Source organism: Macrotis lagotis, chromosome 4 (assembly GCF_037893015.1).
Source record: "Macrotis lagotis isolate mMagLag1 chromosome 4, bilby.v1.9.chrom.fasta, whole genome shotgun sequence".
Taxonomy (NCBI): Eukaryota; Metazoa; Chordata; class Mammalia; order Peramelemorphia; family Peramelidae; genus Macrotis; species Macrotis lagotis.
In genome coordinates, this window is record NC_133661.1 from 176,534,521 (window position 1) to 176,548,883 (window position 14,363).

General features: G+C 35.7%; 1 protein-coding gene across 5 annotated transcripts in view; it reads right to left on the reverse strand.

Moving 5' to 3' along the window:
• The window catches only part of SLC12A1 (solute carrier family 12 member 1), a 122,520-nt gene that overhangs the window by 38,890 nt on the left and 69,267 nt on the right, over window positions 1–14,363 (reverse strand). For all 5 annotated transcript variants that reach the window (XM_074234750.1, XM_074234749.1, XM_074234751.1 and 2 more), the window contains 3 exons: window positions 13,139–13,279; window positions 5,814–5,920; window positions 1,976–2,058 (listed from right to left, as the gene is read on the reverse strand). In XM_074234750.1, the coding sequence (XP_074090851.1) occupies window positions 1,976–2,058; window positions 5,814–5,920; window positions 13,139–13,279 (331 nt within the window). The remainder of the gene's footprint in view (window positions 1–1,975; window positions 2,059–5,813; window positions 5,921–13,138; window positions 13,280–14,363) is intronic.

Below are 14,363 nucleotides of genomic sequence, written 5' to 3' on the forward strand. Positions count from 1 at the left end.
GGATTTCTTAAATGGCATGTATTTTTCCTCAACTCTCCAATGAATAGAAAAGACATGCAGTCCTAGATCATATGATTGGGTTGCAGAGGTCAGAGTCTTTGTTTTGTGAACTAAAAGATTTGTTTGTACTTCAAGAGTAAAAAAAATGAAAGCATATTTCCACTAGAAAGCAGCAGTCACAAATCAGAATTAGTGCTTCTGTCTACTCCTTTAGATTATTGTTTCACAGTGTGATCAATCTTGACCCATTTCCATATTAGCTGCAAACCAAATTGTGAACTCATAAAACAAAATTGTTTTTTCCTTGCAAGAGATGGATTAATCTCTATTTTATGAAACAGTTTCTAGAAATTAATTTAGTTGATTATTTAACTGATGATGTTTATTTTTAATAATTCTAGTTTATGATTATTGCTACCATTGTTATTATTTTAATTCTACTGCTAAAGTTCCCTTCTAGTACTTGATTATGATATGGAGAAGATCCTGGCTTATCAAAAGTCATGTCAGTGGTGCTTAAGATCTATCACATCCTATTAGTCTAGAAAGGTTCTGAGTATAGATGAATGATGGGTTGCATATCTCTTGTTAGTCAAGTAGCCTCCTTAAGTTCAGACAGGTTATCACTTGTATAGTTGCAGGGCAATAGATTTTTTTTCAATAATGTCTTGAAGACCCATCAATTAAGGCACAGAAAGGTTTTCATTTATATATATTGCTATTGTTCAGACATTTCAGTTATGTTTGACTCTTCATAAACCTATTTGGGGTTTCCTTGGCAAAGATATTACTGAGGTTTGCCATTTCCTTGTCCACTTCATTTTGTAGATGAGCAAACTGAGGCACATAGGGTTAAGTGACTTGTCTAGAGTCACAGAGCTAATAAATATTTAAATGCCCTGGACTTGTTACTGTCTAGTGGCCCCAATGAAAGGAATACAAATACTGAAATCATAGATTTGTAGTGTTGAAGTTTTGCTATGATTTATGTATTTATTTGGGGGATCTGGTCCAATAATTTCACTGGAGTGGAGAACTCCCAGGGAAGAAATCCCTTCTGCCAAAGGAGATCCACAACTACAAACTACAAAGTCTTTTAGAGTTGTTTGAAGAGGTGAGAGATTAGTGACTTGTCCAGAGTACAGAACTGTATATGTCAGAGATGAGATTTGAAGCTAGGTTACTCTGATTTTCAGACAGACTCTTTTTAATTCACTATGCTATGATGCCTCTGATACTACGGTATTAGTATATAATAATATAATAAATTAGTATATAGTAATTATATTTATAATATAATATTATTAAGAATTTTTATGTTGGGGCGGCTAGGTGGCACAGTGGATAAAGTACCGGCCCTGGAGTCAGGAGTACCTGGGTTCAAATCCGGTCTCAGATACTTAATAATTACCTAGCTGTGTGGCCTTGGGCAAGCCACTTAACCCCATTTGCTTTGCAAAAATCTAAAAAACAAAAAACAAACAAACAAAAAACAACAAAAAAAAGAATTTTTATGTCATGGACCCCTTTGGTAGACTGGTAAAGTCTTTGAACCTCTTCTCAGAATAATGTGATTAAGTGCATAAAATAAAATAAATAGCATTGCAAATGAAACATTCTACTGAGATACAGTTCTCTACATCTTTCACATATCTAAGTTTATGGATCCTCTGAAATCTCTCTGGACCCCTTGGAGGGCTCTGGACTTCAAGCTAAGAAGCTTTGCTCTTGGATTATGATTATAATAGCTAGCCTTGACAAACACATTAAGAAAAGAAAAGCAGGGTGAAACCATCAGTAAAGGGGCATTCTGTCTTAATTGATGAAATTTTTACTTTTGTCTATATTTCTAGCATTTAGTTGTACAGGCTACAGTTATAAGTCAACAGAGAAAATGCTATTGGGGGTGGGGGAACAGTGGAACTGTATTTACAGAATCTAAGAATCTAAGATGCAGTTATGAGTTAGTACCTACCTTGTACCTGGAGAACCTGAGAGATGTCAAACCCCTGGCTAATTCTGACAATAACCACACCAATCTCAAAGTCAAAGGCATCACTGAAAGTAAAATAAAAATAAAATCTTTTTTAATACAAGAAGAGGAATTTTATTTATTTTTAATTAATATTTTATTTTTCCAAATACATGTTATGAAAGTTTTTTCAACATTCATCCTCATGCATATGTACATTTTTAAGTTTCAAAATTTCCTTCCACCCTCCCTTCCCACCCCCTTCTCCTCAGTGGTGAACAGTCAGGTTAACATTGTACACACATATTTTTGATAAATGTCTACAGATTAGTCATTTTTGGTATGAGGATTTAGGATTAAGGGAAAGAGATATATAAGAGATAATTTTTATAAATTATTTGTCAGATTCTGAAGGTTTTTTGTTTTCTTTAAGAAGCAGCATTTTAAACTGATATTGAAAATGTTTCATAGATCTTAATATTGTCAAGTGAATTAAAAATGACATGGTAAAAGTCCTAGAGAGGGATGGACAAATTTCTTCTTTTCCCTTATTTATCTGACTGATATATTAAGCATTAGAGACAAATGGATCAGATAGGAAATGTTTAGTCAATCAATAAAAATCAACATGAGACACATGGGATGATCATGGTATTATCAGTTCCATTTTCTTATCTTGGAAAAATGGAAACTTGGGTCTTTAAAATGTAGTAAAAAAAGGGAAAAATTCCTATATTTAAGATCAAAGAATGCTTGGGATAGAAACTACTTTAGAGATGATGCATAGTGGGAAGAGAATGCACAGGGAAATCATGAGATTTGGATTCAGATACCAGGAGTGCCATTTAGACTGTGTGATAGTGAGCAAATCATTGCATGTTTTATGAACTTCAGTCTCCTCCTTTCTAAAATGAAGGCAACATTTTAGAGGATCTCTAATATCCTTTCTAGCTCTGCCATTTTATATTTTGATGTTTCTGCGACTCAGTCTGCCTGGCTACCTGTCCCTGCGTGCTACTGGTTGCCACTGTGCTGGGTTTAGCCAGACACTTCAAAGCACTGCTTGTATCTTAGATTGTCAGGTGGTGACTGATATCCTCACTAGGGCCTTTAAATACAACAAAATGATGTTTGTTGAGCCCAGCCTTGTTATACATTAGCTGACTGCCAGATGGCAGTGAGCACCAATAAACAGAACTATGTTGCTTGTAAGATTAGACCTGCCTAATGATAAAGCTGCAGGACAGGTTATTGGGATGTTTCCTTGTGAGATTCTATGCTGTTTTCTCTTTCAGAAATCTTTTTGTAAGGGGGCACATTTATCTACTCCCTGTGGAGGAGTAAAAAAAAAAAAAACTGAGGAATTTCTACTTGTCTGGCAATCTACCTGAGTTTGCAGGAGGAAGTAGCATTCAGATAAGAAAAGATAGGGTGGGAATTTACCTCTGAAAAAAAATTAACCCCTGATTCTGCTGGCTCACACTGTCTGTTTCCCTTGGGCAACAGGAATAAAGCAAAGGATCTTAACATATTATTGTAAACCAGGTACTCAGGTAATAGAAGCAGTAGCAGGACACAATTGCAGAAGAGGACACCTAGATTTGAAGTTTGGAAATGATTTTAAGGAAGTTAAGGAAATGATTTTATGATGCATTCAATTAATGGGTTATTTAAGCTTATTCTGTTAAATATTTAATAGATGAGAGTGAGAGGCAAAATGATATTATGGTTAGAGGTCTGGTCTTAGCATCAAAAAATAATTGGGTTCTTTTCTATATTAGTTGTGTGAGCATGGGCAAATTACTTATACTCTCAGGATCCTTAGGCAGTTCATAGGTACTTGAGCTGATAGATAAGTCACTGATTTATTTGTAAATAGTTTCCAAAATGGAAGTTATTTATACTGATGAGGTTTAGACGAAAGTAAACTTAATTTCAAAAGGTGAAGAACTTGCCTTATATTTTTCAGAGCACCATGGAACATTTTGCTCAGTTAAAAAATTCCCAGGTATTTCATGTATAGAGGGATTGGACTAGTTTAAGAAGTATTCAGTGTGTACAAAAGTCTCTCTTCTCTATACAAATGGTCTGGTTTTATCATAGCTATTAGAAAAGGAGAGGACAGGATGTGCCTAGCCTAGCACACAATACAAAAAAAAAAAAAGGGAGGGACCCTTTCAGCTTGATGGTTTAGCTCAGGAAGGTTACTGGCACATACTTTGCCCTGTACCTTCCTATTCCCCTGTGGTGGTGGTCTCCTTACATCTACAAGCCAGGGGAAAAAAACTAACATCCCCTTTCTCACCCCCCCCGCCAAAATATGACCATTGACTAACTATACCAGTCCCTATAAGAAGTAGTCACTAATTTCCTGTTAGCTTTGGGGGAAGGGAGAATGAAAAAAAATTCCCTCTCTTGAACTTCTACAAATGTGTTCTTTGGTGCTAATAAGACAACTGAACCAGAGACTTTTTGGTTTTTGTTTTTTTAATAGGGGCCTTTCATTCTGCCAATACTGGGATAACAGTAATTGGAAATTAGGGAGCTATGGTCACTGAGTCCTTCGAATAAGAGCAGAGAGTGTCACTATCAGGAAGAAATGTACAGGTATAAGGAAGTACAGATACCAGTCTGGAGTCATCTGCAAATGATGGCATCTCCAGGGTAATAATCAGAGGCAGTGTATAAAGTACAAAGTGAACACGACTCACATTGTTGATCGTAAATGACTATGAAAATTCTGCTGACACCGATGTGGAGAGCAACATACTAACCTGTGGATCAGTGAAGACTTGGATTTGATCTAATACTAAAGTTTGACCTTGAAACTCATGGTGGTGTTGGTGTTTCATGGATATCATTTATGAATTATGTGACTCCTTGTCAATTCTGCCCATGAGCATGAAGTGAATCCTGTCTATATAGCTGTGACTTGTAGAGAAATGAGTCTCTTTTTAATCCCACTGATTTTTTCTGTTCTCCAGTTGGGGTGTGGTACACTGTCAGGAAGGATGCTGACATATACTCTGATCTATAGCTTCCTGTTGCCCTATGGTAGATGTCTCCTTAGATATATGAGCCATGGAAAAAACTCAACATTCCCCTTTCCTCTGAAAAAATCTCTATTAATATTGACTAATTAGGCTTGCTGCCCTTTTTCTACTATGGACAGGTCTTGTCCTTCTGTTCTAGGGGCTATAATAAAATCAAACAATCTGAACAGAAAAGAGAGCCTTTTGAACATAGGTGAGAAATTGTAGGAAGTTCTTATCATGTAGTATCTTGTGGTGATAAGATTTGATCTTCGGGAGCTCTTACTTCATTATTATACTTCCTTGATGCTGCATTATGCATACCACACCAATGCTATAATTCTGAAAATAATTCTTATGCCTAAATCAGTTCAGATTCCATTTATACTTGTACCCCTTCAGAAGGAGACAGCATTGGGAGTTTTCATATTAGAGGGGTTCTTATGGCTAAGAAATTTTAAGTGAACCATTCAAGATCCAGAGGACTTCAACGGTTGAGCTAGAACATTTGAACATCAGATATTCAATATTCCTCTTTTATGCACCAGGCTCTAATAATTCTGTAGCTGTTTCTTTGGGGGGGAACCCCAACTCTTTCTTTTTTTAAGTCAAAAGTGAAAGTGGCATGAATGGAATAGCCCCTCCCCTCTTCTAGCACCTAGGAATATATGATGTTATTTATAGAGAATCCAGAATACCTTCAGATTATTTTTTCCTTGGGGTAGAAGCAATGGCATGTGTATGTATTAAACACTGTCTTGATTAGGATTTATTTTAAAAAAGGAATATGTTTTAAAATCATCACTTACTGTATAATTCCCACATAGTTCTCAATCTCTGCAGGGGGAGCTTTCCTCCAGTTCTTTTTAAATCCAATCACCATAGTGTTTGGTTTCATTCTGCCCAAGCCTGAGGCCTAAATAGTACATAAAAACATGGATACTCCTTACCATACATATAAAACACTGCAGCAAATGAAAAATAATGGTCTAAAGATCACTGAAGTAATGTCCTAGAGATTTCAAAGATTAGATTACATTTTAGTGTGTGTCCTTCATGCCCGTACCCAAGCATAAAATAGAAAGATTAGTTCTAAATCATCTCAGCCATAAATGGTTTTTAGATGACAGAAATGTAGCTTTTCTAAATTAGCATTCATTTGCATTTCTTCTGACATACACTCATTAAAATGGTTCAATAATTTAAAATCAAGAGAGGGTTGGTTTAGTGGCTGGCATGCTTATTGTAACAGAGTGGTACCAAGCTCGTTTTCAACTGTAACATCTGTAATGTTGTTAGTAATGAGGTTCATCTTTAGATTTCTGACATGCAAGAGTCACTAAAGGATGAATCAGTGGCAACAGCTGAAATGGAACAGGGATATGTTTCTAGAACCAAATCTACTCAACTGAGCCCATGGTATACACCGATTCCAAATCTTCCAATTAGTATCCATACACATGCCTAATTCCTTTTTATTTATATGATCTGAATACCAATTTCATAAGTTAATACTTTGAAGTTGAATTAAGTGTTAGAAATATGTACAAATATATTTGTCATTCAATTGAATGAGAATAATTGGAATCTTTCCAGTCCAATTGTAGATCTACCTAAAGTAACTTTAGTCACCTATATGCTTATCTGGGTCCTCTTGTCTTCTACCTTTCTACTATTTACACTTGGAAATTTCATTAGCTTCCATGGTTTCAGTTATCATCTCCTTGCATATGACTCTCATATTTCCTTGCTCATCTTTAATCTTTTTCCCAACTTCTAGGCTCACATCTACATCTGGATATCCCACTGACATTTTCAACTCAACATGTTCAAGCTGAACTCATTATAACCATCCATTAACAGAATAATACTTATTTATGAAATCAACTTATGAATGAGTTGTGTAGGGGTAGCCTAGACTTTGGGAAGGCTTACCTCTTCATCAGGAATTAGAGAAAATGAGGAGATGAGAATTAAGAAGAATTTGGAGCTATAGAGTGGAAGAGAAGAGAATGATTTAAATTTTATCAGTAAAGCAGGTGATATCTTCTGGGAGGAGAAACAAAGGAGGTTTTAGGAGACAAGAGAATGTTTGGAATAGCCACAGTGAAGAGTTTGATAGAATGCTAATAGGAAGAAATAAAAGTATTGCTATACATCAGAAATCAATTGAGATTAAATAATATAAATTTATGGGAAACCCAGCTGGTAGAGTTGTGTGACTTGAGGAGTGTTCAGCAGCAGGAAAAGAGGCAGATGATGGCCATAGCCCAGAATTCAAGTTTGGCAACGTGTGTCTGATAACAAGACAAAAGGACAAATTACTCAAGGAAAACTAGAGACATATGCTTGAATAGGTTAACCATATGGTCAAGATTTTAAAAGATGAGATGTACAACTATAATAAGAGTAATGAATCTTGGAAAACAAGGAAAGGAAGCTAAAGTAAGTATGGGAACTGGAAGGGATGAGATAAAAGTAGAGATTAGGTGGGAGTCAAATAGATGAACTTCAGAGTTCTGGTTCATTGAGGTGGTATAGTTATGGGGGAATGGTTGTCAGATTAATGATCTGACCATTTCTTTGTATGACTGAGGTAAAAAGAAGATGAAGGTCATAGAAATTTTGGAAGTGAATGCAATTGGAACAATTTTGGGTGCAAAAAGAAACATTTAGAGGACCCCTCCATCTTTAGGAAATCTCTCTTTTGATTTGACTCTAAGATGGATAATTTGCACAACAGTGATGGATACTTCTTGTAAAAAAATCTCCATTTTATGCCATATTTAATGATGACAATCAGAACTGTTGAAATAAGTCATTTTTGCAGTTGAATCCATAAAAGAATCTTATATGATCCCAACAGTCAGTAATAAATCCAGTTTTTGTATTCTCTGCACTTTTCAGCTAATTTGGAGGACTCTGAAAATGAAATCTTCCTCAAAAAATAAATAAATTATTTGCAGAAGTTTACCTGTTTATTTTTCCTATTTTCATCTGGAGTACCATTGATATATAGGCAGATTATTTTCATGCAAATTGTTATGGAGATGAGCATGCACACATATGAATTTTTAGTTACTGATGTACTGGAGTTAATATAAGTTTGGTAATAATATTATTTGTGATTTTTTCAAAGTTATTTAGTGTCCTTTCTACTTTCAAAAATCTTGAGAATAGATTCTTCAATGCTGACAAAATTGTTACAGAGCCATCATCCTAGTGTAATTCCTTTGTGTTTTAGTTAGATCCTTCTAGTTGGTTTTCCTGCCTTATATTCCCTACTCCAATCCATTCTTTACTGAATTGCCAAAGTGATTTTCCTAAAACACAAATCTGACCATATTACTGCCACCAGCCCCCATTACCCTATTTTAGATATATCTTGTATGCTTATAGCTTGTTGTTTACATTTTCTCTCTCTCCCCCACCCATTAGAATGTCATCTCCTAAAGGGCAAGGAATCTACTTTCTTTGTACAACATAGTGTCTGGCACAGTGTATTTGTTAATTGAATGGTTGTCATATCCAGTATGGTTCTACATACTTCCCTTACATTCCAGCTTTATTCCTTTACTGTATCTTCTCTAGTATCATTTCCTATTCTTCATGTAGTATGTATACCTTATTTGTCCATTAGATTTCCATTGAAAAGACTATTTAACACATTTACCTTCTTATAGTAGAGAAGAGAAATGCTATGTACATTGTCAGATTTTGTTAGTTGCTTTTCTTTATCAAAAGAGAAGTATCAATCTGGATTGAAGTTGGGACATAATAATGATTTAAAGACAACTATGTAAATAAAATGTACTTTTTAAAAGAAAAAAAGCAAAAAAAGCAAAATGGCTAGTATTTATTCCTAAGGGTATACCCTATCCTTGGGTTTCTGAATTTCCATATTCAGAAGAGTCTCAGGTTAAGATCATAGCCAGTTGACAGTAATATTTGTCTTAGCAGGATGGGAAATGAAAAGAGAATGCAAACTAAAAGGGGTAGTCTTAGAATCTGGGATTTAAGGATTCAGATAAGCAACACTCTTCTTAGTATCTGAAGAACATGCACAAAGTCATTCAATAAAGAGGAATACTTTTTGACATAATAGGCTCACTGTAGATAGATTATCACAAAATCTCTCTGACTCATGGAAAACTTGGGAATGTCAATATCTGTTTGTTTTGATTTTTTCAAAAGTTCCTCAGTTTTCTGGCATGTATTTAGGTTAACAAAAAATTGACTATGGGACAGGTTTTCTTTAATTTCCTCAAAATTACCAAATAGGCTCTATAGTCTATTTACTATCAAGATAATTTTCTGGAGGTTGTCAAACAGTTCCCTCTCTACTTCCCATAGTCTTGTCAATGGTGATAGTAATTCTTATCTAAATAATTGCAACCTCTTCCTCACCAATATTCAGCATCAATCAATTCTTATTTCTATTGTAGTAGTTGTCTTCTTCAGTATATATTATTTGACCCTGGCATCCCTTTAAATTGCTTCTATTCATTAGTATCCAGGTCTTCACCTTATACTTTAAAATAATATTGATCAAATCCATGGATTACCTCACTCGAGTGATGGTTTCATATGCCCAGGATATACCCTCATCTTATCTTGGTTCATTGACTCAAAATCCCCTTAATCCATTGTTCCATTCTCATTTGTGATCCTTTTCACAACTCTGACATATGACTAAGTGTCTTTCATCTCTACTCACTTTGCTCAATTCCCACTTTTTGTTGTTCAGACATTTTTCAATCATGTCTGACACTTTGTAGTTTTCTTGGCAAAGATACTTAAGTGGTTTGCCATTTTCTTCTCCAGCTCATTTTAGAAATGAAGAAATTGAGATAAACAGAGTTAAATGACTTGTTCAAGGTCAGTTAGTGTCTAAGGCCAACTCATGAAGAAGACTCCAGTATCAGCACTCTGTTCACTCCACACCTAGCTGCCCCATAAGCATCCCTTAGTCTTAGATAAAGTAACTCCTGAAGCATCTTTATAAAAGTTGTCTAGATGGATCAAAGATGAGATGACCAGTTCCTTGGCTACTACCTCTTGCCTTAGACTAGGAATACATCACACATGTGCTTTCTCCTTACATTCTCTCCCAAATATTCATTTAACATTATTTTCTAACTCTCACACTTATCTTTGTCCTAATTCTATGATTATTTATGTATTGCTTTCTTATTTAGTTGTCTGTTCCTCATTTTGTCTTCATCCATGTTACTGATATTAGCTTATAAGCTTGCAGAAGCCACTTCCTTTATACAGTGCCCAATACACCTTCTAGTGCAAAAAAAGTTAATGGGGATAAAGGGAACAAATAAATCTATGCTATCCTTTGTGAGCGCAGTTCAATTCAATAAATATTTATTAATCATCTACTAAATAATCTCCAGGCTCTGGGGAGACCAAGATGAAAAATAAAACAGTTTCTACTCTTAGGGAGCCTATATTGTCCCCATCCTTCTGAGGTTTCCTGCCCATTCTAACCTTCAAGTTGTTGATTCAGGTAGGTTTTTGAATGTTAGAATTTACTGGGGTAGCTAGGTGGTGTAGTGAATAGAGAACTGACCCTGGAGTCAGGAGGACCTGAGTTCAAATTTGACCTCAGACAACATAATAATTACCTAGCTGTGTGACCTTGGGCAAGTCACTTAAACCCATTGCCTTGCAAAAAACAAAAAAAACCCTCATATTTATGGAATTTTTGTATTCCTGTGGATTCATCTGTGGGGAACTCCCAATGTGGACACATCCTCTATGGCTGCAGATTAGAAGCACATCTGTAATTTATAGCCCTTGAGAGTTGTTTAGAGAAGTAGTGCCAAGCTCAAATAGAAATTGAGGCCCCTAAACCACATATAAGTATTACTGCATGCTGCATGGTTACTTAGAAAATCATGTTAACATAATCTATGTTCTGTTATGTATTTATTTTGCTAAATATGTCCTAATTACATTTTAATCTGATTTGGGCTACACTCAGGCTTGTCAAATATGACTTAGAGCACTGAGATATTATCCACATTTGCACAATTAATATGATTTGAAAGCAGCATTTGAATCTAGATCTTTCTGATTGGAAAGCTGACCCTCTAGTCACTGTAGCAGGTTATCTCTGTGGGTTAGGTTTACTGTTGAAAAAACAAAGTTTGAATAAAATGTATGCATGTTATATGTAAGCAATAATTTATATGCTAGAATGGGACAGAAATTCTGACTTTCTATATTGAACTTCCCTTATGAACAGTTGAAGGCTGGATGTTAACTTTCCTAGCACAATTCACAGAGGAGTTGCTAAAAAAGTAACCTATTGCTTCCTTGCAATGACACATTTTTTGCTGTGGTTAGGAAAATTCAAAAGATATGAGGGGATCACTAGCAGGTAATGACTTCTCTGATCCTTAGAAATTATCCCTCTTCAGTGAGTGACTTGATACATTCTCTTTAGGTGCAATAAAAAGGGAGTGTCTTTAAGAATACTTTATTCTCATTCTCTAAGACTATCATATAATAGGTCTGCATTCTCCCTTGTGCTTCTTGTCCTGCCTGTGCTAAAATGTGGTCTTGACTTTTGATTCCCTTGAATATAAAAATTTGGAAAGTCAAGAGTTGGGATGTGCCAGTAATATGTTCAGTTAGATCTTTCTTTCTTTTTTTAAAAAATAGTTTATTGAATGAATGCTGCCTTTATAGCACAGTTATTTTCTAGTTCCCCCTCTAGGTTGAATGCTCCTTTATGACAATGAAAAATAAGTCCTCCACTTCTCTGCTATTTAGTGGGAGAGGATGGTATGTTTCATTATCTACCATCCAGGATCTTCATATCCACATTCCTCTGATTATATAAAAAAATCAGTTGTTCTCTATTGCCTACATCATAAATAACAAATTTCCTAAAACCCTTGAATCTAAACTACCTTTCCATCCTTATTTCTCAGTTAATTTCCAGATCATTTACAATCCCTTCCTGTTCTCATCCTGTTCTCTTCCACTCCTATGCCTTTGTTTCTATCGCTTCCCAAACTGCCTATTCTTTTCCCATCACCACCAATTAAAAATCCTTCACATGTCACTTCCATGATGGCTTATCTTATCTCAAGAGATGGTTGTGATCTGTCCCTAAATTTTTCACAACATTTTGAATCTCTCCTTTGCAGATAGCATATTTTCACAGATATACAGAACTGGAAAGGACTTCTAGTCCTACTCAAACTTGTGAAAGAATCCTCTCTAAACCTATCCAATAAATAGTATCTAGTTTTTTCTTGAAAACCTCCAGGGAAGAGGAATCTACTATCTCCAGAACAGACAATTTCATTTTTGGAGATTGCTAATTATAAGGAAAGTGTTACTTTTTCCAATCTTAAATTTATCATAGGCTTTATATGTATGTCTTTTTCTCCTTTCTAAGTTCCGAATTCTTTGAAGGGAGGTCTCTGCCCTATTTCACCATATATTCTTGGCACCCAGTCAGTAGGTGCTTAATAAATGCTTTGTTGTATTAAATGGACTGAGTTGTGATAGCAGGTATGGGGAAAAGACTACCTATTTACTCTCTCTGTACTAGGGGCAAAAAAGTTCAGGGTTCTAAGGAGAATTCAGAGAGCTTAAATCAGTGTGCTTTAGTCTTGAGCAACTCTGAATATTAAATTTCATTAAATATTCTGGAAATAATTTAAGCAGACTGTGAGATTTAACACAGCAGATCATCATTCATTTATTTAGTCGGGTCTAGCAGCTGCCTTCACATCATTTGCACAAAAAAGGAATAAAATGCCTAACTCTTAATGCTGCATATAGTATGAAATGCAAAAATAATTTGAAGTTTTAATAGGCTATTGAATGTTGCCAACTATTGGAAAAAATTTGCATTTCAATATGTGTGGTGCAGATTGCGTTATGGTGGCCAAAGGCAACCTCATTTTCCATTTTCCATTGTTCTCATTCACAACTCAGAGACACCAAAACCCTGGGCATCCTTTCATGGTGGCTGATGCCTAGGACTAGACCTTTATAAATCCTGCAACCTCTGTATAGATCTCCACAGTTGGATCATTTCACTTTAGAGCTTCATTAACATTCGGTGTTAATTGTCTTTCATGTTTCCACTGATTGGCCTTACCTGAAGGAGACTTCTGACGCCATCCCTAAAGCAGTCTGCTGCTACTGCTGCATAGAAAGCTTTAATTTTGTTCTTGAGAAGCCAAGCCTGTTTCTTCACCATGCCACTGTTCATCTCCTTCACACACTCCTTGCGTGCTCCCTGTATGACATGATGAAATATTGGTTGGTCAAAATCTGTGACATCCTACATTAAGCTGTGATTTTTTTAAAGGACCAAAATTGCCCTATTAGGCTAAGGAATGGGGGAAAACACTCCCCCAAATCCCCCCAAATTTAGTCTTCCCTCCCCAAATTCACTACTGCTTATATTCACATTCTAGCCAAAGAATCTGGGGTTATTAGCCTATGATTAATTAACTGCAATGATTCTGAGTGAAGGGGATGGGGAGAAGGTAGTGAGCCTGAACCCATGCCAGAGCTGTGATGAAAGTGACTCAGGAGGAACATGTCAACAGTCCTTGACTCAGTCTTCAGGGTCACTTTTAGAAAAGGTGATTCAATTATAGCCATGACATAAATTTAAAGAAACATAGAATTTAGTGGGCAGGGTAGCTGGTGGACTGTAGCCCTACATAGTGCTATTCCTGTCACATGACAGTCTATCTCCCAATTCCATAACTTTGTGTCAGATATCTCCCATACCAAAAATGCTCTTCCTCTTCACCTTCATCTCTTAGTTTCAATCTGGACTCAATAAAGTCTCCCCTTTTTCCTGGAGATCTTTTCAAGTTATTCTAGCTGCCAGTGCCAACCTCTCTACATTACCTTCTATTTGTTATTTACATGTTGTCTTCTTCCAGTAGATTATCAGCAACCTGAAGACAGACACTTTTTTGGCCTTTCTTAGTACCCCTATTGTTAAAATCAGTGCTTGAAACAGTTTTTTGTGGTTGCTCAGTCATTTCAGTCATGTCTCACTCTTTATAGCTTCATTTGGGGTTTTCATGGCAAAGATACTGGAGTGGTTGGCCTTTTATTTCTGCCTAAGCATTTAATAAATGCTTGTTGGTTGAGTGACACCAAAATCATCACTTTGTTCATTAAATCAAAGGTTTCTGACTCACATAGAAATGGATCCCTACAGAGGCATATTGACTTAGAAAATCACAGCATCATTATTATTCATGTTGTGCCATATTTTTATTTATTTTCTTAATTTGCCAATTATATTTCAATTTGGTTCAGTTATAGTTTGACATGTATATCCTTTTGTCATGTACCTC